At 42.1% G+C, this 23,863-nt stretch overlaps 3 protein-coding genes across 7 annotated transcripts in view; 1 reads left to right on the top strand and 2 right to left on the bottom strand.

Annotated features, from left to right (window-relative positions):
• The window catches only part of mapk8a (mitogen-activated protein kinase 8a), a 24,473-nt gene extending 20,285 nt beyond the window's left edge, over positions 1-4,188 (top strand). For 3 of the 4 annotated variants that reach the window (XM_061789559.1, XM_061789558.1, XM_061789562.1), the window contains exons 11-12: positions 1,412-1,489; positions 1,718-4,188. In XM_061789559.1, coding sequence (XP_061645543.1) covers positions 1,412-1,489; positions 1,718-1,902 — 263 coding nt within the window. In that variant the 3' untranslated portion in view covers positions 1,903-4,188. Of the gene's footprint in view, positions 1-1,411; positions 1,490-1,712 lie in introns of all 4 variants that reach the window. The other variant, XM_061789560.1, reaches the window with a different exon arrangement.
• Positions 4,189-5,549: 1,361 nt separating this feature from the next.
• On the bottom strand, positions 5,550-16,240 carry arhgap22 (Rho GTPase activating protein 22). 2 transcript variants are annotated; one of them, XM_061789548.1, is made up of 10 exons: positions 15,287-16,240; positions 11,910-12,106; positions 11,453-11,540; positions 10,013-10,132; positions 9,610-9,820; positions 9,396-9,528; positions 8,118-8,191; positions 7,714-7,835; positions 6,703-7,621; positions 5,550-6,623 (listed from the first exon to the last, which is right to left on the bottom strand). In XM_061789548.1, the coding sequence occupies exons 1-10, from the start codon at positions 15,318-15,320 to the stop codon at positions 6,413-6,415; spliced, it is 2,109 nt and encodes a 702-aa protein (XP_061645532.1). In that variant the 5' UTR covers positions 15,321-16,240; the 3' UTR covers positions 5,550-6,412. The 2 variants fall into 2 exon arrangements, with proteins under 2 accessions (XP_061645532.1, XP_061645533.1); XM_061789549.1 differs by lacking the exons at positions 11,910-12,106; positions 15,287-16,240 and adding an exon at positions 11,202-11,356 and having other exon boundaries at positions 11,453-11,535.
• Positions 16,241-18,045: 1,805 nt separating this feature from the next.
• si:ch211-223a10.1 (uncharacterized) lies at positions 18,046-23,616 on the bottom strand. The gene is made up of 10 exons (XM_061789553.1): positions 23,317-23,616; positions 22,883-23,018; positions 22,694-22,804; positions 22,481-22,613; positions 21,853-22,031; positions 21,223-21,296; positions 20,961-21,123; positions 20,777-20,859; positions 19,245-19,435; positions 18,046-19,089 (listed from the first exon to the last, which is right to left on the bottom strand). Exons 1-10 carry the CDS (start codon positions 23,435-23,437, stop codon positions 18,607-18,609), a joined length of 1,674 nt encoding a protein of 557 aa, XP_061645537.1. The 5' UTR covers positions 23,438-23,616; the 3' UTR covers positions 18,046-18,606.
• Positions 23,617-23,863: the final 247 nt, after the last annotated feature.

The following is a 23,863-nucleotide window of genomic DNA, read 5'->3' as shown; positions in this document are numbered from 1 at the left end:
TACTTTTCCCATAGGAAATAATTTGACAATGTCTGACAAACATAATGGACTAGCGCAGTAGTTTTTTGGCAAGCTTCTCTGGTCAGTCAGTGGTGACCAGTGTTGCCACAGTTACCTTGAAAAAGTAATTTAGTTACTTTACTGATTACTAGAGATTAAAAGTAATTTAGTTACTTTACTGATTACTTGATTTCAAAAGTCACTAAGTAAGAATAAAGTAACTTTAGTAACTTTCAACAGCTTTTAAGTGGCAGGTATATCACATTCTCAGTACACTTCTTTAAGGAATCTTAACTGATAGATAGACAGACAGACAGACAGACACAGACTGTAGCAACCCTGCATATTGTGTGGGGGTCCATGAAGGCAACAAACAACCATTCGCACTCACATTCACACCTACGGGCAATTTAAAGTTGTCAATTAACCTACCATGCATGTTTTTGGGATGTCGGAGAAAACCGGAGTGCTCGGAGAAAACCCACGCAAGCACGGGGAGAACATGCAAACTCCACACAGGCGGGGCCGGGGATTGAACCCCGGTCCTCAGAACTGTGAGGCAGACGCTCTATCCAGTCGCTCACCGTGCCGCCCCCGTTTATAAATATTTCACCATTTTTTTTTTATATTGTAGCTATTCGTCTTGTGCATTTTAGTTAGGGATAGTTAAGAATATAGTGCGTTTCCTTTGTTTTATTAGTCATTACTAAAACAAAGGCTGAAAATTGGTCTACACTTAAGACATGCACCGTGACTGAATCAAGTGTCATGGTTATTGACTTGCCTCATGTTCCCAGTCATTGAAGTTTGTTCGTTCGATTATCTGTAGTTGTCAAAGCTGTAATATTTTATAATCAAAAGCATATTAAGATCTGGATCTCATCAACAAAAAAGAAACTAACTATTGGCATAGATATCGAAGTAACTGTAATCTGACTACTCCTCTATAACAAGTAACGCGTTAGATTACTTATGAAGTCACCGGACCACATTTTTTGGAGTAACGCGTTACTGGCAACATTGTTGGTGGGCTAGTCATTGGCCATTATGTTTTCATCTACATGCTACAATTTGGTTCAAGTCCAAATTGGGCCACTGTGGTCTGTTTATCAGGGTCTTATAATAAATGTTTTTAGTGTCCTCTGTGAGTGGGGCGGTGAGGTACTGAGGCGGACGTAGCGCTTTTCTTTCGAGCGTCCAAGATGAGCTCATGCTAAACTCTACCAGGTGATAATGACCCCACACTCATTTTAGAAGCGTCACTCCAGCACACGCCCTGTCCAAATTAGAAACATGATGCTGTTTGGAGCCTGCAGAATGCAAGACACACTGGGGTGGATGGAACGAGTGGCAGTGGTCCAGATGGTATCAAGTACAAATCAGTTCTTCCTCTCTGATTGGCCCTATGTAGGGCTGATCTATAAGGAAGTGAGTGACTGGGAGGAGTGGTCAAAAAATGGAGTGATCCGAGGACAGCCATCTCCTCTAGGTGAGTCATCTTTATAACTTAGGTCAAATGACTCTATCATTAAAATGCGTTTTATCGTGGTGCTGAGGCGCCTTTGAGTTACGGGCGTGATCTTGGAACAAATTAAACTCACAAGTCAAGGCTCCACTGTAATGTGTAACTTGGACCTGCACTGACTGTGGTCCAGTCGTCACAGCATCTCCTGTGCTCCGATGAAACCTATGCGTTGACGTGTTTTTCGCAGCACAGGTGCAGCAGTGATCGACAGCCCCCCTCAACCTTCCTCCTCCTCATCTTCCTCCTCGTCAGCCAACGATGTGTCATCCATGTCCACAGAGCCCACTGACCAGAGCAGCGATCCCACGGTGACCTCGGAAACAGGCAGCAGTCTGGATAGCCAGACCTCTCTCGGTGCTCTGGCGTGTTGCAGATAACACAAAACACACACACATTTATTCAAGCATAACCTTTCATCAGTGCACCTTATACAGTGTTTGAGATGGGAGGGTTTATAGGCCAATGGAAGTTCTCATGTTAGTTTGTAGAGCTGCAATTTCAATGTACAGTTTGTTGTTATTGCCCGATACTACTGTAAATGATTGTGGTTTTAAATTGTACCATTATTATTGTATTTTTGCTGAGAAGAATCAAGAGTATGTTTTGATGTGAACATTATGTTTGTAATGAAAGGGAGGCGTTGGAAATTCTGCATCGTTTTTTTAGGTCCAGCGACACAGTGGGATGGCACACTGCTAGCACAGCACTGTTATTTTTTAATATATTCTTGAAATGCTGATGTGGCATTTTGTATTGTTTTTTGGGTGGGTGGGGGGAGACATTTGAATGAATCCGCTGTTAACTAAAGGACTTTTTTTTTTAATGTGGGTATTATTGCATACGGGAAGTCCTCGACCTACGACGTTTCGACTTTACGACGCCCGTGCCTCGTCCGCCATTTTGTCCCAGCACCATCGTGTTTCTGCTTAGCTAGTGCATAGTGCTTGTCTGTGTTTGTGCGGCGGGAGTATCTTTGCCTTTTCCGCCCTCCTTTTTTTACACTCTCAGCAGTAATGGTAAGTACAGCATCTTATTTTTTTATTTTTATTTCTTTATACGAAGTGTTAACCTTTCTTGCTACGGTCACCTGACCGTGGTCGGGAGACGCAGGGGTTAACTCCCTTCTCTCGTTGCACAGCTGAGCTGTGTGGCGGCAACAATAAAGGCACGAAGCACCGATTTGCTGCTTTAATGGCTTTATGAGCTCCTCTGCACATTCAACGTCAACGGGTACTCCGCTGATCGCTACTCTTCCCCGGTCGCCGTCACTACACTTGCCTGCCACTGTACACACTCGCACCTGCGCGCACTCCTTCCTCCTTCGCAGTCCCGTCCCACTCACACGTCGACGCACACGCCCGCACACACTGAGCTTGCTGTCACAATCACGTGGGGCAATACCCGTAACAGAAGTGTTTCGCAGTAAATTTAGACTTTAACGGTGAAATCCGACTTACGCGGAAATTCGTGTTACGTCGCCAGCGTAGGAACGGAACTCGTTCGTAAATCAAGGACTTCCTGTACTTGCTTTATGTCATCTTCCTTCAAGAGTTTTCCTTCATCTTATCATGTAACCTAATTCAGCAGTTCGACTTCTGCTGGTTTTTATTTCTTTTCCATCGCATTGAGTTTCAGTTTTCCAGTGTAAATCTAACATTTGCTTATTTAGCTGTAATTTCACTGTTAAAGAACGGGGTGAATGTAATTCCAATACAACCCAACTCACTGGCTCAAAAATTAGTGTGTAATTATGAATTTTAAGCAATGTTTTTTTTTTTTGGGGGGGGGGGCATTGCTCATAGATGTCTGGTATTAATTATATATTATTTAAGTGCCCTTACTTAGTTCACTGATTTTTAAGTCATCTCTGTGGCGGAGTTGAGTTCTACCTCTCTCACACAAACACCTACAGTACTACACAGACACATTTTTGACGCTACAGTATGCATATCACACAAACAAACGTTGAGGGAAGATTTACTTTTGTCCTGTATATATTATTTATTTATTTATTCCAAGTGCAAATGCATTTGTTGTATGTAATGTACATGTAGCTCAGAAGTGCTGTTTCTAATGCATTTTGTTTCCTATTCTTCATTGCATTGTTTTCTGTGCAATACGATTGGTAGATTAGCGTAGTCAGTGGGATGTATATTATGTAGATGTATGTATGGGAGTTAGCAAACAAGTCATTTTCAGGCCTCCACAGTCCCTTTAGATGTGTTTGATGGCTCAAAGTTCTGAGTGTGTCCCTTCTTTACAATGATCATTTTTGGGCACTCCAAGCAGTAATCCCACTTCCTCCCAGAATGCACTTGGAGATTGTCATGCATGTCCTTGCACTTTCTGGGCCATATTAAATGACTGTTGTGGCTGCCTCTTTTATTTAGTTAGTTAGTTAGTTAGTTTTGTTTCGTTTATCTCTGTAACAAGTATAAAGTAGTCTTCACACATTGGATTAAGTGCAGGAACAAGAAAGTCATTCAGTGTTACTGGGATGATGTGTCAACAGAGCTGATGGGTTGTAAAGCACTGGTGACAAATTTTTGAACCTCTGAGTTTTTTTTAATGGACAATTGTGTGGAGCTGTCACCCTACAATACATTAAAAGAGCAAAACTGTCCACCTTCAACTCAAGCAAATAAAAGAGTTGAATTTGAAAACCTGTCTGTCGTTTTTATCATTTTCATAGCTTAGAATACCTACATCAATGACCTTAAAGGGGCTCTAAGCATATATCTGTGTTTTGTGACTAAATACATTAAATATGTTTGAAGTGATGAAAACATATGAAAAGACTTATACCTATATAGTGCTGAATTGTTGAGATATAGTTTAAGCATCTTTTTCACTGATTATGTGGGCGGGGCTAAAAGTCAGCCTCGTGACATCACAGAGCTGGGGCGTACACTTTCTACTACCAGTTCCCTCCCTCCACTATATACGGACAGTCACATCATTTCGTTTGGCTGCTCAGTTGAGTGTTTGCTGCGCTTAGCTTCCATAACAAGACACATTTACCACTCCAGTGTGCAGTTAGCAAGCTAAGGCTGCATGCCTCAATTTACAGAACAGCTCGGTGATGTTTTTTTAAGCTCCCAAAAAATGAATAAAAAAGCGATGGATTGACTTTTTAAAGACACACCCAGATGGCGAGCTGACCATCGCTACCATCCGACTCTATGGTGCGCATTTTACGACGGATAGTTTTGTAAACTTTGACCAGAGACAACATGGCTTCGTGGGTAACTTGATACTAGTGAATGGGGGAGTGCCGACTGTAACTACCTGGGCTTGTCGCTGTCATCAGGTTCTGTGTTAGAGTGTGACATTATGTCACCAACGACGATGGTACATTGACTTGTGTGCTTATTTTTATGATTATCGTCCACAATAACCATTTAATCCTAACATGATTTTACATCGTATAAGCTATCACCCCCTCAGTATGTTTGATTCTTTTTTGTGCAGCCATTCGCCACGCCCACAGTGTCTGAGAGCTGAGAGGTGGCCTTTATTATTCAAGTTTTAAAACCTGATTTTATGTACTTCGCGATTTTTCTTTTTATTCATTCAAATTTGGCAGGCTTGTTAACATTACACTTTTCTGTGGTGTGTCGAATTTACATGACAGTTTATGGGCTGCTTAGTGCCACTTTAATAGGGTGTGAATGGGCAGCATGGTGGGTTAGGGTTAGTGTTTTGCACAGTCACGTCACAGTTTGGAGGTTGGCTGTATCCAGGCTGTGGCCGTCCTGCGTGGATTTGTCTATATGCCTTGCGATTGGCCGGCGACCAGTCAATGGTGTACTTTGCCTATTGCCCAAAGTCAACTGGGATAGGCTCCAGCTCACCTGTGACGCTAATTTGGATAAGCGGTATAGAAAATTGATGATTGGGTGTGAATGCTTAAGAACGCCTATTATTAATAAAGCTTATTTTTATGGTCTTTAGTGTGCTCTCCCAATAGGTAAGAACCTGTTACACAACAAGACACAAAAAGAATTGAACAACACAGAGGAGATACATTTTTGGCACCCTAATATAATTGTTCAGTTCAGGGAAAAGTGCCATGACAATACTATAATATTTTACTCAATAAGGCCACCCATAGCTTTGTTTTCACAGTAAATAGAAGGATGGATCAATTGAAAGGATTGCACACAAAAAACTAGTTCCACATAAACAGGTAGTGCATGGGGCAAGAATGAACCTATAACATTTTGGTAAACATCAGGATAAAAGTGCAAATATGGCACTTTGGCATCAATGGAACCATTAACCACCCGCCTTTATAATAGCACCGCCTGGCTGTTATCTGCCATAACCAAAAAGTAGCCTCATAACTAACTTGGCTCTCCAAATTGTTTGGCCTTGGCACAGGGCTACACTGTATGGAGTGGCATTCACCTTATAGTAATTGCAGCATTGGAAAAACATCAAATGTGGTGGTCAGAGGCTTTTGCACAATACTGTACAACAGTGATTCCCAATCACATATCCAATTTCACTGAATTGGTCAAAGAACAATTTATTTACAACAAATCTTATCTTTGTTCATCTATATATGCCAGTGAGATATACTGACAGGCAGAACAATGCACTTGATGGCAGAAGGTACAGTTAACCTGTATATCCAGCTGTTGCATTCATACAATAGAATGATAGCTTTGTGTTCAACTAAACAGGCTCAGATTTCATAATGAGTAAGTAGCAACGAGATCCTCATTATTTCAGTATATTGCATACTTTTTGGTAATATGAGATTTCGCTCATGTAAAATATGTGAGCTGACTCAATATGGATTGGGAAACTCTGCTGCTGCTGTACAGTATATTTGGCTTTCAAAGCCTTGGCTAAGACCAGATGATGGCAAAGTTGTCTGGTCTAGCTGGACTTTGTTGTCAGGTCTTCTAAAGTTTTGAGGAAGTCTTCCATCTCCCTCTGGAGGAGAACGTTTCGGTTCTCTGCATCTTGGCGTGCGCGCTCTGAGTTCCTGAATCGGATCTCCAACATGTCGTACAGCTTTCTCTCGTTGTCGAGCTCCTCCTCAAGAATGTTTACTTGGGCCTGGTGCTTACAGCAGGTCTCCTCCAACCTTAAGGAGATAAATGTTCAGAACATTTAGCCGTAATGGGCAATCATAGATCAAGATCATGAAAAGAAGATAATCTTACTTGCGAATGCTGCATTCAAAGCTCACCCTCTGTGTCTTCAGCTCTTGTTGTAACTCTACTACTATGTTTGCTAGCGCATCATCACCAGCGCAACTTTGATCATGATCTACAGCAGTTGTATCATCGCTCAGTGGTCTTCTTTGGTCTTCTGGCTCAGCCAATGAGATATCAAAAGCAGTCCAGATGGAGGAGGTTTGAGCAGGCAAGCTTAGTGTGGAAGGAGCGACATTGTCATAGGCGGACAGTCTCTGCGACTGGTGGAAGGCTCTCTGAGAGGGCGGCGTCCGAGAGGCGTCCTTATCTGGCTCACTTTGCAAGTCCCTGAGTGATGCTGTTGTCTCTTTAAGGGAGAGGGTTGAATCCTTCAGCGACGAAGCTGAGTCTTTTAGTTTTTCACCAGATGAGGCGGTGCGTCTGTGAGCTCGGAGGGATGACAGGCCATTCATCAGCCAGTTACTACCACATGCAGACACATCCCCTGCTGATCCCCCAATGTTTCCCCTTGACCCCACAGAACTGCCCTGAAAAGAACACCTCCAAGCAGAGAGGACCCTGGGCTGCTTTGTGGGACTAGCTCGTCCCTCTTTTTTACAATTTGTTCGACCGTCCTCATTCTCCTCTGCCTTACTATTCACTAGAACACCTTCATCCTTCTCAGAGTGAGTGATGGTTGGTGTCAGCTTATTGTCCTTAGGTGGGGTAGAAGGTTGAGGAGTTTCCTGAGGTATTTCAGCACCTGTGCCAGAGTCCGCTGGGGGTTCGGCGGCCTCTTGTTTAAGCCATTCCACTTTGCCCTTATGGAGAGAATGGTTTTGACGCGGCGAAGGATTCTCCATCACAGTATTAAAGTTTTCGAGCTGGTAAAGTCTGGCGTGTTCACTGATCAGCACAGTCATCAGGTGTTGTACCTGAGAACTCCCTGTTTTCAGTTAAAAATTAGTTATCATTAGCGTGAAACATCATGAATCAACATGGATGGTTCGATTCTACAGTCACAGCACTGTCACCAACCCTCCATCATGGTAATCGGATCCTCCACTCTAGGCCGAAGCACGTTGGGTCCAAACACAGTGGCGAGGTTCTGAACGCTCATCTTATTCGCATCAGAGTAGGACTGGACTTCATCCAGAAATCTGAGCACACAGGAACCACAGACGTATGTGGTGTCATAAAAATATGACATTGTTTGTACGTGTGGCTTAAATTCTGAGTCATGATGAGAAGCTGTGTCATGTGGCTGACCGACGTGTGGGCTCAGCTTGCAGGGGAGACGTGCAGATTACGTATGTGCACAACCGATGTGATGTCTCTTCCATAGATGACATTGCATGTGGGTGTGATGAATGATGAATTCCTCTCATCAAATAGTGAATTATGAATGACAGCGGCACACACAGTGTCACCGTATGACTTACCTACAGATGTATTCAAGGAGGTTGTAGTTGACCTTTGGAAGAGATTTCACCTGCTTGCCAAGCTCTATGATACCCTTTGAAAAAAGAAACATTATTTTTATGTACTGTGGTACCTTGACTTCCGAGTGCCTCAATTTATAAATTTTAGAGTTACGAGCCTTCGCTTGGTCAATATTTTTGTGCTGTGAGCCAAAATTGGAGTAATAAGCGAGCTTCAGATACGCTGTCGCTTGAGTAATGTGGGGGGGAATGAAGACGTTAAGGTACTGTAATGCTCTTATATCTGGCCCAGGAGAGCCACATACGGCGATGTACTTTCATCCATTTGTTGGACAGGACAGTCAAACTCTCAAATTTATAGTGTTAACACTTGTAAGGAGCTGCTGAGTAGAGTAATTACTACATGTTCAAATAAAGTGCTTAACTTCAGAATAATTCCTTTGAAAAAAACTAACAAAATACAGATAATACTTAATGTTTTGATCATATGGGTAGAAGCAAAATCATGCATTGTAAAAATGCATCATACATAAGTAGAAGGGTTTTCCAGAATTTTGAGGTCAACTTTGGGGGTGCGTATAATACATGGGTGCGTATTATACACGAGAAATTGCGGTAAACTAAACTAAATTTGGACAATGACGAGTCTTCATTTCAGAATAGCACAAGGAATAATGATTCAATTCAGATTCGTAAGTCATTCATTACTGTCAACACAAATAGAGAATCTGGATTTAGAGGGTGAGTTCGAACCCTTGTCATTACACTTTATAAAAGCAGCTTATTCTTTATATACTCTTTTATTATATTTTGCACAATAAGTGGTGTTTTCCTTTATTAAAAACACGTAACAAAAATGGTGTTGTTTATTTTTTGGGGGGGGGGGCTGGAAAAGATGAATAGAATTTCAAATTATTTCATCCACCCATCTTCTATACCGCTTACCCTCATTAGAGTCTCTCTGGGCAATCACGGGGTACATAAAGACAAACAACCATTCACACTCATTCACACACATGGGCTATTTCCAATCTTCACTGAACCTAACATGCATCTTTTTGGAATGTTAGACGATACCGCAGTACCCAGAGAAACTCCCCGCAAGCATAGTGTTCCATACAGGAAGGTCAGAGCCCGGATTTGAACCCACAACCTCAGAACTGGACCCGTAAATCAAGGTACCACTGTACGATGTATGTCCAAGTCACACGTTTTTTTTTTTTTTTGTTAAATTAATTTAATAAAATGTTTTTATTTTTTTTATTTTTATTTTTTTACCATTTCTCTGTCCTTGGTTAGTAGCAGGGCACAAGAGAGAAATTGTGCATACTTGGTGAAAGGGATTAAAGGCTCAGGTAGTTCCCGTAAATACAGTTTCAGGAGTGACGCCACTGTGTGAACATTGGTGGCACTGAAAGGCACAATAAGTAGTGAGTCACATAGGTTAATGCCAGACTTCAACAACTACTATATCCAGTCTGGTTTGACTCACCTGGCAAACAACAGATTCTCACCACGGTCAAACGCATCCTGCAGTTCTCGAACATGAGTGGTCTGTCCAGGGGCCCTGAAAAGGCCTTCCTCTTTAAGGCCATGGTCCCGTATGAAACACGCACACCGTTCAACCAGTGCAGGCACCCTTCGCTGGGGGCCACATTGTCCCTCATTAAGCATAGTCTCCTCTAAGTGCTGCCCGAAGATACCTACAGCAGCACAACCAAGGACAACACATTTTCTTCTGCATATTTGGACTACATTAGAAAGTGTCCCTTTTCCATAAAATGTCAAAATTATGTTTTGTGTGTGCTACTGTGAAATTCCTGTGGATATGGCCATGCACAGAAATTGTTGAAGTAATAAAGCATGCAGTGCACACAGGATTTCAAAAAACGCACCTCCTCCAAGTGGGGCCCATATTGCTCTGTGTATAGCTCTGACCCATTCTTCTGCGTCACTTTCAGAGTTAGCCATCAGCAGGAACGATTCATGGTTCCGATCGCGTTCTGCAGCACCCCCTGGAAACATACCATAGAATATAATCTTATTTCAGGAAGATGCTAAGGCACATTTTGCACCTGTTACAGCAGCGTGGATTCATAGTAAAAGAGTCCAAGTACTGGACTGGCCTGCCAGCGGTTCAGACCTGTCTCCCATTGAAAATGCATGGCGCATTATGAAGCCTTTTTTTTTTAGGGCAATGTTAAATTAGTTTGAAATGACATTTAGTGTTTTCAGATCATAGTTTGGTGTGTAGCTATCTTTTATTAATATTGGCTATTCTACAAAAATTTAGGCTGGGCCTCTACAATGTTTGAATTTCCTTATCGGCAGTGGGTCTTGTTCTCTAACCCCCCAAAAAACAGGGAGGGATGCCATATAAGTGTTGTCTGTCGTGGTTCGTCTCATCTAACGTTGTCCTGGCATATCTACCGTGCATGTATTCAAACCCAACACAAACATGATTTCTCTGAATGAAAAACAACAGCAATACTATAAACAGCAATTGTATTGTTGTATTACACTACTAATTAAATACTAATCGCTGTTCTATGAAATACGGTGCAAGAAAAACATGTTCACAATTATTTTTGTGAATGCTAAATTAGCATTTTTATGATGCCAGCTTCACATTTTATTTGCCAAATGCTAACATTTAAAATTATAGCAGCCTCACAAAACCTTAGTTTACTACTTGACTGTAATGGTGGGGTCACTGATGATGTACTGGTACACTTTCCCAACTTGGGTCCACACAATGAGGGTTTATTTCCTATTCAGTGATGGAGTAAATTGTGTGAATGTTTGTCTCTACAGTATACAGTATGTTCCCTGTGATCGACTGGCGACCAGTCCAGAGTGTCGTGTCCAGTGTTTCCCAACCTTTATTGAGCGAAGGCACATATTTTAACAATAGAGAAATCTCATTGCACACCACCAAACAAAAATGTCATAAAAAGTGGTTAATTATGTAACTTCTGCTATAATTGTTATGCCTCTCTATATGTTCCTGGCATAGATAGTTGAATAAAGATGCATTATTTGTAATAGCTAGATTTGTGGACAAGATGTTTTCCCGCGGCACACCTGATGATGTCTCACAGCTCACTAATGCCACAGCACACTGGTTGGGAATCACTGGTGTAGTCTGTCTTTTTTTTTTTTTCAAAGTCAGCTGGGATAGGCTCCATAATGGCTGGATGTGTTGGTGCAGTCCTCCACAACAGTCCAAAATGATTTACCTGCCGCTTCCACAATTAAGGGCATGGTTTAGTTTTAGTTGTTGCAGAATCACTTTCATACCTATTTTCTAATACATTGTTATTATGCCTACCCACCTGGAACAATTTCAAATAAATGACGACCTGACTCATCCCGATTGCTGGGAAGCTCATTGACTTGGCTGCCCTTGAGAGGAATGTAACCCTGGTTAAAAAAGGCAGAAGGATGCATTGGTATGACAAAATGCAAGGTTGGTGAATCTATTACTAGATACATTCTAGGACCAAGCAAGGTTTTTTTCACTGGGATATTTCATAAATGATTGAGTTTGGACACAAAAATGTTGAAAGCAGAGGAGGTGAACAAGTAGTTTTAAGAGATAGCTGCTGAAAAGTCTCTAAATGGAGTCATCGCATCACCACTTCCTGAAGCACTTAAACTACAGTTGCTTTACCTTGAAGCATGACACTATGAGGTGAATTCATAAACCTTGCTTATGTGTATGTGGACTCAAAATGGAAGACAATGGTAATGGAAAATTACCTTAAAGGAGATTAAACACTTGAATATTACCTGTTCCCTGGTCTCATCCTGGTCTTTGTAGAAATACAAAGCTTCAGCCTTGAGGACAAACCATCGTAGTTGCCAGTTTTTCATGATAATACGTTGTCTCTTCAGCCAGCCTGCCTTCAACACCTTCTCCTGGTCAAGAGGGGAGCAAGGCCTGGAGACCCGAGACAACGCTCCAAAGACCATGCTCTTAGAACGTGCTGTTTTAGGATAAAAAGACACATTTGAAATATCGGACAAGACAAATTTATAAGATTAACTAACACTAAAAGAGAAACATTGTCTGATTTTTTTTTTCAAGTGGGAACATTTTGCACATGAGTCAAATATGACAACCACAACACAATACAAAACTGCTGCTGCACTTCGGCTTGCTGAGAAGACCAGCAAAGAGATATCACCGTGAAATTTTGGATTGACGTTGCTTTGACGTTTGCTTTGCTTTCCCAAGCAGGACTTGTAGGGTAACCTGCCCTACAGTCCTCAATATAGTGAGATTGGGGTTCCCCGACGGGGATGTCTGTACATGTGCCTGCCTGATGTGCCAAGAGAAAAGCAGTCTATTTTGATTTTGTTCTCTGCTGTTCGTTACATCCCCAGCTACAGTATGTTACAACATTCAACACAGATGAATCGTAGGCGCTCGTTTGACTTGTTAATTTGCCTGTTTGTACCAGTAAAGAAGAAACCAGTCCGGTTTCAAGCCGGGACCTTTCGCATGTAAAGGGAATGTGACAACCACTACACTAGGGGACCAGCTCGCTGTTGATCCTTGCCGAACGCTAGTGGACAGTGGGCTTGTCTCATTTCTGTATGCAAATTTCTAGGTCCTCGCTCCTCTATTTACATGTTAGCTCCTCCCACCGGAGAGCCCATTGAGGAAATGAAGAGCTAGACAGCGGAGCGAGGCAGAAAGAGGGACAAATAAAAGATACGAGAATAGCCTTCCTCGATGATGCCATTTTTTGGAGACGACAACTAAAGATGACGTCACGTCATTGATGCATGTCACGTATTTAACTGTCTCCGTGGCTAAATTGTTACTATCACCACACATAGCCACTTTATGCTTTATGTTTCAAGTGGGATTACATTACAAAACACTATTCCTCTTCACAACTTTTCAGATGTAAAGACAAATGTGAGCGGTCTTCCCTAGCCGCTCACCACGTGCCCCCCCACACCCATTGACTTGTAAATATGTATACAGTGCTGATATGTTGCTTATGTATTACATTGAATGCAAAAACAGTGAATGGAAACAAATTTCTTTGTGATCAAATGCATTTGACAAAATGGCAGCCTAATTACTACAGACCTTAGTAATGGGTGGTGATGAGCCAGTTTAATTAAGTCATTTTAGTATTAAATACTGCCCAAAATAGAACATCACTCAGCAAAATCTTCTTTTCCTTTCGGCTTTTCCCTTCAGGGGTCGCCACAGCGCGTCATCCTTTTCCATGTAAGCCTATGTCCTGCATCCTCCTCTCGAACACCAACTGCCCTCATGTCTTCCCTCACGACATCCATCAACCTTCTCTTTGGTCTTCCTCTAGCTCTCTTGCCTGGCAGCTCCATCCTCATCATCCTAATACCAATATACTCAATATTTCTCCTCTGGACATGTCCAAAGCATCAAAGTCTGCTCTCTCTAACTTGGTCTCCAAGACATCGAACCTTGGCTGTCCCTCTGATTTCTAATTTTATCCAACCTGGTCACTCCGAGAGCGAACCTCAACATCTTGATTTCCGCCACCTCCAGCTCTGCTTCCTGTTGTCTCTTCAGTGCCACTGTCTCATCATCATGGCTGGCCTCACCATTGTTTTATAAACTTTGCTCTTCATCCTAGCAGAGACTCTTCTGTGACATAACACACCTGACACCTTCCTCCACCCATTCCAACCTGCTTGGACCCGTTTCTTCACTTCCTGACCACACTCACCATTGCTCTGGACAGTTGACCCCAAGAATTTAAAGTCCTCCACCCTTGCTATCGCTTCTCCCTGTAGCCTCACTCTTCCCCCACACTATGTTACAACATTGAACGTAGATGAAGCACGGTAGCTTCCTTTGCTTATTTGTAATGCAAAAGAAAAGAGCATTGGAGGTGTATTGCACCTGGTTTCAAACCAGGGACCTTTCATATGTAAAGCGAACGTGATGACCACTACACTATGGAAACTGCTATAGCATCTGAGCTTGGGAACTGGCTCTGTAAACTCCCTCTGATTGACTCTGTGAGCTGTTCCTCAAGTATGCAAAGAAGCAATGACAGTTTTAAATAAAGGAACCGTCGTTATACTGTATTATGGAAACTGCAAACCTTGTCAAGTTTTTTCATTAGCTCCAAGCTTCATAGTAGATGAAGCACGATAGCTCGCTTGACTTGTTTTTTTTGTTTTTGTTTTTTTACTTATTTCTAACATAAAAAGAAAGCATTAAGGGGTGTTTGCACCCGGAACCTATCGCATGCAAAGCGATCGTGATAATATTGGAACTGGAACTGGAACTGAGTGACTCTGTGAGAGTTATTCTGTTTTGTTTTTTCACTTCAGAGTATGCAAAGAAACAAGAGCAAGAACTGCACACCATGTAAAGTTTTTCCATTTGATCGAAGCTTTATGTTTGTTGAATCGTTTCACCATTTGACTGTTGGAACTTGCCAAACGCTTGGACTCTGCTCGAACCCGCAAGGACAGCATCACTTGGCTTGGCTAAACAAGAAAGCCGTAAGGGCTGTTTCCACCTGATTTTGAACCTGGGTAGGGACCTTTTACCTGTAAAGCAAAAGTGACAACCACTATCCATTCATCCATCCATTTTCTGAGCCGCTTCTCCTCACTAGGGTCGCGGGCGTGCTGGAGCCTATCCCAGCTGTCATCGGGCAGGAGGCGGGGTACACCCTGAACTGGTTGCAGGGCACATACAAACAAACAACCATCCGCACTCACATTCACACCTACGGGCAATTTAGAGTCTCCAGTTAATGCATGTTTTTGGGATGTGGGAGGAAACCGGAGTGCCCGGAGAAAACCCACGCAGGCATGGGGAGAACATGCAAACTCCACACAGGCGGGGCCGGGGATTGAACCCGGGTCCTCAGAACTGTGAGGCTGACGCTCTAACCAGTCGTCCACCATGCCGCCTGACAACCACTACAGTATGGAAAATGCCTTAGTCACTTTTCTTGGAAACAGAATTTGTAACCCACATCTGAGCGACTGGAAGAATCTTAAAGAAATTTTGATGGAGGGTGTCATCAAGAGATGAGGGATTACATCATCCAGCATGTCAACCGTCAAAACATTTGACACAAAAGGGAAAGTGAAGAAAATCTGTAAATTTGTTGTCAATGTAATTACAGAAAAATGACTCTTACCCTGGCGAGCCTGTTTTGTCTTGGGACTCAGCATGGTTGCAGATCACATCCCTCTGTTCATACACACTTATGCGGATGCCTCGCCCTTTTACATCCCCTTCCAGCATCTCTCTCCCTGGCGTTCTGTCTAGCACTTGGACAGTTTCCCTTTGATGCCCAGCACACTTACAAACACTTAACCCCTCACTCTCCTCTTCCGTCAATCTCTCTCCCACTATATCAAATACTCTTCTCGGATGCCTGAAGCACCGCCACATCCCTCCTCCCCCTCCTTTGACTCTACACTCACTTTGGTTACAATTGCATTTGCAGTGACTCCCAGGCATTACTGTACAAGTCTACATGATTATGCCTCGTCTGTTAATGCAGTCACACTCCCTGTTTTTCACAAGAGGATATCTTACATTCCCCAGCAGCCATCGAAAAAATCTCATGACGTCAATGGCTGTCTCTGCCTCAGGAAGTAAGGCAACTTAATAGAGAAGTGAAAATTGCTGATTTCTGTATGCACATACTGTATTTTTCTCTGTCAGATGTTAATGTGAGAATTATGAGATCTGAAAGTTATAGGAAGTTTTTCAAACATTCTAAAAGTTCTTAAAAATTTAACTATCATCGAATACCAGCGACAAAAGATTAGGAGGATTCTTTCAAACTGTGCATATTGGAAATCATACATACATAGTACCTTAGACTTTAAATAAGGTAATGTGATAATTTCTGCAACCATGGCACCATTTGAGAAGAAGGACCGCCATGACGGATAATTCATCCAATTTCACAAGGCTGCCTTTAACATTTATTTTGTCACTTACTGTGAGTAGGTCTTGGTATGAGGTCGATGTATGTTGATGTAAATACACTACAGTATATTGCCAAAAGTATTTGCTCACCTGCCTTGACTCACATATAATTTTAAGTGATACCCCATTCTAAATCCATATGATTTCATATGATGTTGGTCTAAGGTGTAGAAGCTTCAATTCTTATGGGAAGGCTTTCAACAAGGTTTCGGAGTGAGTTAATGGGATTTTTTTTTGCCCATTCTTCCAGGAGCATATTTGTGAGGTCACACACACCTGGCTCACTGTCCACTCAAAATCAACCCAAAGGTGTGCTATTAAGGGCAGGACTCTGTGCAGGTTAATCAAGTTCATCCATACCAAATTCTCTCCTCCATTTCTCTTTGGACCTTGGTTTGTGCACTGGTGCACAGACATGTTGGAACAGGAAGGGGTAATCCCCAAACTGTTTGACTTTGCAAAATCTGAAGCAATCAGAGTTCCTTTCACAGGACATCAAGGGATAATATTTTGGACAGTTCCAACTTTGTGGGAACAGTTTTGAGATGGCCCTTTCGTGTTCGAACATGACCATGCATCAGTGCACAAATCAAGGTTCATAAAGACATGGATGAGAGAGTTTGTTGTTAATGAATTTGACTCGCCTGCGTAATCCTGACCTCAACCCTATACAATACGTTTGATGAGTTAGAGCAGATACTGAGAGCCAAGCCTTCTCGTCCAACATCAGTCTGTTACCTCACAAATGTGGTTCGGGAAAAATCGTCATAGATTCCTATAAATACACTCCTAAACCTTGCGGAAAACCTTCCCAGAAGAGTTTAAACTGTTACAACTGCAGAGGGTGGACCAATGTCATATTAAACTCTATGTATTAAGAATGGGATGTCACTTAAATTCATATGTGAGTCAAGGCAGGTGAGCGAAACATTTGGCAATATAGTGTATGTGTTGTGCTAGTCCTTGGCATCCATACACCTTTTCCAGCTCAAATTACTACAATTTCAAGATTTTGAGCAACAATTAATTTAAAAAAAAAAGTTCTGTAAAAGTAGTGAGAGGAAAAAATTACAACTGGTTAGAGTGTCTTCCTCACAGTTCTGAGGTCCGGGGTTCAATCCCCGGCCCTGCCTGTGTGGAGTTTGCATTCTCCCCGTGCCCGCGTGGGTTTTCTCCAGGCACTCCGGTTTCCTCCCACATCCCAAAAACATGCATGGTAGGTTAATTGACAACTCTAAATTGCCCGTAGGTGTGAATGTGAGTGCGAATGGTTGTTTGTTTGTATGTGGCCTGTGATTAGTTGGCAACCAGTTCAGGGTGTACCCCGCCTCCTGCCCGATGATAGCTGGGATAGGCTCCAGCGCGCCTGCGACCCTAGTGAGGAGAAGCGGCTCAGAAAAGGGATGGATGGATGTGGAAGCTTTTCCCTGAAAAAAGTGATTTTTTTTTGCCATTTTTGCTTCTGTCCAGGGCCCTTGGTGTGGGTGTGGACGGTTCGCCAGAACTACAAGCACCAATACAAACCCGTTGACTTGCGTTTTTGACAATAAACCATTCATTAAATACAAATAACTACAGTACAAACAGCACAACACATGCACAACTTGACAGTGCAGGAGAAAAATAAATTACAGCATGTGACAAGGCCACTTATGGCGATAATATGGTAAAATGTATGGTGTGCTCCAGTGTTCCACTAACGTGTATGTGTTCACTGTGATGGGTTAAATGTAGAGAACAAATTTCGTGTGCATGCATGAATGCATGTTCATGACAATAAAAGGTGATTCTTCTTCTTCTTAACATTATAAACAACATGAAGTACAGACAGCTGGAAGGAGGTCATAGTATAGCTATTAATATTAATTATGAAAGACTATTGTACTATAGTGGTACATATATATTTTTTAAACCTGAGTATATTTTAATTTAAAATTGTCACTGACGGAAAAAAAAATAATCAATCAAGTATTAATGCTCCCAGTAGTAAAATATCGACACACATGCATGCATGCATAAGCTTTGAGAGCCTCATTACTACTGTAACTGACAATGTCCTGGAAAATACTCAAAGGGAACGTCAATATGTACACCCATGGATGTACGTACCTACTAGATCTCACTGTATGCATACGGTGAGCTCTAGCGCAAAAGCTGTAACCAAACTCTGCCTTACAAAGATAATAACACTTTGTGTTGACACTAGCCATTTATTTTGCAACATGTTGTTGTGGTTTGAGGTTGCAGTGGTCTCAAACTATATTGCATCATGCTGAGAGCTACACACACACGCCGTATATCAAAATCAGGTATACAACGCTAAATGAATTCCTCTCTCTATTGTGCCAAACTGTTGTTTGTAAAGCACAATTGTCAATACATCTCTTGTATTCCATCTCAATACATTAAACTGATGTAAGTCATGAAGTGTCCATGAATTTTTCTAATGCTGACTAATGGACTAAATTATTTACTCAGTGCAGATGGTCAGAAAACTAGATACAAGGTGTGACAGTTTTAAATGTCTATTGCCACTTTGTCATCTCTATGATGTCCACTGCCCACCCGTCTCCGTCCCTCAAGCAGAAATGTCACCACCGCAATGCAGCGCTGTCCAAGTGACCTGTGTCGCCTCACATTTTCATAGTGTCTGAAGTAAGTTGTTGTTGCCATAGCGATGGCATGCAACTGCTCTGTCAGCAGCCACACCTCCCACAAGAGTGTTATGGAATTCATAACCACCATCCCAGTGACCCAGAACTCACTCCCCAAGAACGTGAGCCACGACGACAAGCTGCTGGCTGACATCTTGTCGTACAGGTAACTTGTTGCCGTGGCGACAAACAACAAGCGGCCTGTCATCGTGGAGAGGATGAAGATGAGGAAGAGGCGATGGTTAGCCTGGCCAATGCACCGCTTTAGGAAAAGGCAGTGGTGGTCGTAGTCCTGAACGCACACATCGCAGAGCTTGCAGTGTTTAGTGTAGTCAGGCTGGAATAACTGTGGAGGGAGACCCAGGAGGTGATAAATCTATTTGTGAGGAATAATAAAGGAATGCTTTTTTTTGTCCCACCCAAGACTAAAAGAAGAGATCAAGTCATTTCTAGAGCAAGACATTCATGTCATCGTGACCCATGTCAAGTGACACGTCTTACCTCACAGTAGGGACAGAACCTGTGAGGGCTTTGGTTCTTCTCTACTAGGTCAGCGATGCAGGAGAACCGAGGGTCTGCATCTGCGCATTCCAGTGTCCCAGGGTCCTGAGTCAGAACCTTACAGAACAAACCGAGGACTAAGCAGAAGTGGACCGTCGACACCTGGACCAGGGCACTGCTCGGCCACACACATTCATTCAGTTAAGGATGAGGCTTTAGATATATTCTCAAAAAGCAAAGATTAGACATTAGTGCTAAAGTAGCAAATAACTACAGTGGAACTCCTTAAGATGAACACCTCTGTGGCCGTACAATTTGGAATTTGCCTCTAAAGTTATAAAAATCATAGGTCAAAATACCATCATCCATTACGTCAGAATGTAAGACATGAACATGGACATTTTTTAAAGAAAAAAATCCCACAATCTTCTTTCTTTAACAAAAGAGTACCAACAATTTTGCCCGTGCTGTGTATACAAAGAAGAAAATACTGTAACTACTGTGACGCAAACAGCAGGCTTACTGTAGTTACAGTATGTTCTGCAGCTGCTTTGTTAAATCTGGCACAGGGTGTCTTGAACTTGTGCTGGGTGCAAAGAAATCTCAATACCATCATGGCATCCTAAAGCGAACTGTCCTGCCCCATGTCAGAAAGCTTGGTTGTAGTTTCAAGTCATAGGTCCTTCAACAGGATAAAGACAACAACACACAGCTAAGAAAAAAAACAAGAAGGGCTATGAAAAAAACATCTAAATACATAGTGAATAGTCCTGATATAATTACTATTGGACATTTGTGGAAGAAGCCAAAAAATACAATCTGGAGAAGTCACCCTTCAAACCTGAAAAGGTTGGGGCACTTTGCTAATGACCAGCGGGCCAAAAATACTGGACAAGACATGCTAAAAGTCTCATTGGGAGTTACAGAAATTGCTTCATTGCAGTGATCCCCTCAAAAGGTTGTGGAACTAAATGTTAAGGGTATCATCGTTTTTGCACAGGTAATTTTTATTAGTCTGATTTCCAAGAAAATTCTGTTAGACCATGAAAATGATGACAAAAATAAAACAATGGCAGATTTTTATTATGTTTTATTTTTCATGTATTATTACTTTTGTCAGTTTCAAGTTATTTTTGTGATCATTGTGGGGTTTTCTGTCTCTGATGGAAGGATCCCAACAATTTTGTCCACATCTGTAAGTTCAGCATGCAGTGAAGTGTTTACTTTATTTAATTTTTTTTGCAACACTTACTCTTAAAGATGGAGCGCTGTCAGCGCATTGTGCAAGATCTCAGCACACTTCACAAGACCTTAGTTGAGTGATTATGAAAGCATTAATTGCGGATATTTCGCTTGGGGTGATTTTTTTTGTTTGAAACTTGTGCCCTAAGAATACGTGACATCACAAGAGATGTCAGTATATTGCACTAGAAACAAAGGATTAGCGCTTCACATCCTCATGTCTCATTACTAGAGCATAAAAATTCTCTCAAGAAGCATGCGAAATGTGATCTGTTGTAGTGGAAGGATATTAGGTGCTAGTTTCCCATAAAAGCAAACCAGGGAATGGAGCAAGCCTGCTATGAGGGTTCCCAGGTAAATAGGGTTGGGTAACCTGCAATGAAGATAGCTGCTATCTGAACAAAGAGATGCAACACGCCATAATATGTGTTGGGAATATCACACATAGTTCAAACATGCCGCAGTTTGTCAAACCTTTGGTATGTGGCCATGCGGTGGTACTGAGTGAAGATGCTTCTGGCCAGCCAAGGGAAGAGTAAACCACAAAGGACACCACCATAACCTCCCAACATGGCTGCTATCAGGAGAATGGTGGCTCCGCTCAGGCTTGGAAAAAACAGTCTCCAGTAGTACAAAACTGGCATTAAGGGACACAAACAAAATTCACAGAAATGAATGTATGCACGTCTTTTATACCTGTGTTACCCCTGATTTAAACACTACAGATGATATTTACCATGAGACTCTTTGGGCTTGTGGTGGATTGGCACGTTCATATACTGGCTCAGTAGTTTGGTGAGTTGCTGATGCCTGCAAATAAAAGCACAACACAGCAATGTGTACAGTGATCCCCACCTATTCGTGGTTTGCGATTCACAAATTCATGTTTTTTTTTTTTTTTTGTCCTGTGGTACCAATCCTCAGTCATTCACGGAAAAACTTGCCTGATCACATTTTTGTGCTTTTTTCTGTAATGCCCTGAGATGTCGCAAGATGCCAATGCCGTGGCTGAATAGGAAAGTAGTAATTGGTGTCAACACAGTTGAAGAGAAAAGTCTCTCCTGAGAAAAGCTTTGAATGTTTGGGAAGAGCTAAGTTTAGCCGGGGTCTTCGTACATGTGCACTTCCGATGTATTTTTTCTAAATAAAATAATCTGTAAATCATTTATTTTTAAGGGTAATGTTGTAAAACGAGTTCGAAGTGATATTAAGCTGTTTTGGATTATAATTTGTGGTATAGTTACAGTTTAAACTATTAATATAGGCAATTCTAAACAAAACTTGCTACTACTGTACTCACAAAATATATAAAATGAATACCACTGATGGAAACTGTGTTTTTATCAAGGTTTTACTTCATATTCACCGAAATGTTTTCCCCTGTTTGCTGAGGTCCAGCGGTTTGAGGCCGTTGAGGTTTTTCTCATGAAGGGCCCTGCACCCAGCTTTTTGCAGCAGAGTCCAGCACACCTCCACGCATCCTCGCTCAGCCGCGACATGAAGTGCCGTCGCCCCCTGTTGCTCGACAGCATCCACAGCACAACGCTGAAAGTAAAGTAATAATTTTACAGTTGCAAAACAAACGTCCCAAGTCGTACAATTTGTAGTCAAACAATAATGAATGTGAGGCGCCCATCAGCACATCTTTTGAGAGTTCAGCTAAACTTCTAAAACTAACCCCACAGATCTGTTTTGTCTCTATGGCTTTTTTTGTGATGCCATGGATATGCATACAAGACAGCAGATATCCATCCAGTTTCTATAGTGCGTGTCCTCATTAGGGTCACGGGTGACCTGGGGCCTTTCCCAGCTGACTTTAGGCGAGAGGCGTGGTAAAACCTGGACTGGTTGCCAGCCAGTTGCATACTGTAGTAAGAACTATAAACAGTTTAAAGCTATTTCACAACAGATTCAGGAGAACGAGTTGCCTTTGTAATAATGATCACCCATTACTATTGTCATGTAAGAAATACAAAATAAATGAATGGTATTACCTGGTTTCTGAGGAGGTACTGGACCATATCTGTGTTGCCCGTAGATGCCGCCAAATGAAGGGGGGTCATCTGGTGCATGTCTGTGTCAGTGAAACGGAACATTTCCGTCTCCCACAAATAGTGCACTGCAACGCTGGGCAAAGAATGGTCAACACATGCATGCATGGAATATCAAGTTGTGACAATTTGACTTTTGTTGGTGACTTCACTCACATGCTGCCGCCTGTCACGGCATGATGCAGAGAGGATTTTCCTTGCAGATCTCTGACACGCAGGTCAGCTCCATGCTGTATCATTTTATGAATGATGTCAATGTTTCCTTGCCTATGAGGAGACATCATAAGATCACAAGTTTTTCAATGGAAGAAACATACCAAACCTCAGAGACCTGAAGTACTGTACCTGCAAGCAAAGTGCAAAGCCGACTGCCCCGCATCGCAGGTGAGGTTGGGGTCTGCGGCGTTGCTGAGGAAAAGGTCAACCATGGCACGGTTACCATGGAGGGCAGCGTAGTGCAGGGGAGTGAAACCACCCCAGCCTGGATAAGCAAAATAAAACACACAAAAACAGATTTGAACAACATCTCTGTACACCAGTTATTATGCTAGTGTCATATTAATATTAAAATGTATGGATGGATATTGAACTGCTTAGTGAAAACACTACCAGTCAAACGTTTGGACATACGTTTTTCATGCTACTGAATGGGAACTGTGTCCAAACGTTTGACTGGTAGTGTGCATTAGATACAAAAGGTGAATAATATCAAAGTGGCGCCCGCATCATTCCATTTCATGAACCGCAAATCTAATGAAGTTGATTTATTTTGTGCTTACCTTTTTGCCTGAGGACTGCTCGGTCATTTTCAATGATGGCTTTGCAGTGCTCAAGGTTTCCTCTCTGTACAAAGTCAAATATCTCCCCGTTATTCAGGGAACGTGAAGACATCGGATGCATTATTATGGTTTTACATGCGCAGTTCTGGCTTGTTGTATTCCTACAGAAGAAACTAAATAAAATGACTCTTTTAGATGAATTGCTTTTATCTCGATCTTTTTAATGCAAAACGAGATCACGAAAAAAGCGTATTTTGCAACGCGAAACAGATGTAACGGTACGTTGCCGGAGACAGCTGACCACGCCCAAGGCACCTAATTGGTTGAAACCTCTCACATGAGCAGTGACGTAAAATGGAAAAAATAAAAAGGAAATGATACTAAATGCTTTACATACTTAGTTTCGTTCGTTTTTTAACGTAGGAATATATGTGTTTTTATTTATTTATAATTAGATACTATATTCATGTTGTTTTTAGTCATTGACTTGCTCCAGTAGGGGGCGGTAATGCTCCACGCCACGGCAAGCCGCCGGTCATTTCACCCA

Source organism: Phyllopteryx taeniolatus, chromosome 11 (genome assembly GCF_024500385.1).
Source record: "Phyllopteryx taeniolatus isolate TA_2022b chromosome 11, UOR_Ptae_1.2, whole genome shotgun sequence".
In the NCBI taxonomy this organism is placed as follows: Eukaryota; Metazoa; Chordata; class Actinopteri; order Syngnathiformes; family Syngnathidae; genus Phyllopteryx; species Phyllopteryx taeniolatus.
Note: the sequence above shows the minus strand (reverse complement) of the source record. Positions and strands in the feature narration are given on the sequence as shown.

Excerpts from the sequence above, each read along its gene's own strand:
- arhgap22 (XM_061789548.1), bottom strand. The coding sequence starts at position 15,320 with ATGCTGAGTCCCAAGACAAAACAGGCTCGCCAGG. Across the intron at positions 11,541-11,909 it reads AGGATGAGACCAGGGAACAG|GGTTACATTCCTCTCAAGGG; the intron begins GTAATATTCAAG and ends TTTTTTAACCAG. Across the intron at positions 9,821-10,012 it reads ATGGGCCCCACTTGGAGGAG|GTATCTTCGGGCAGCACTTA; the intron begins GTGCGTTTTTTG and ends GTGCTGCTGTAG.
- si:ch211-223a10.1 (XM_061789553.1), bottom strand. The coding sequence starts at position 23,437 with ATGCATCCGATGTCTTCACGTTCCCTGAATAACGGGGAGATATTTGAC. Across the intron at positions 23,019-23,316 it reads AGCAGTCCTCAGGCAAAAAG|GCTGGGGTGGTTTCACTCCC; the intron begins GTAAGCACAAAA and ends TTGCTTATCCAG. Across the intron at positions 21,124-21,222 it reads CAAGCCCAAAGAGTCTCATG|TTTTGTACTACTGGAGACTG; the intron begins GTAAATATCATC and ends CCTTAATGCCAG.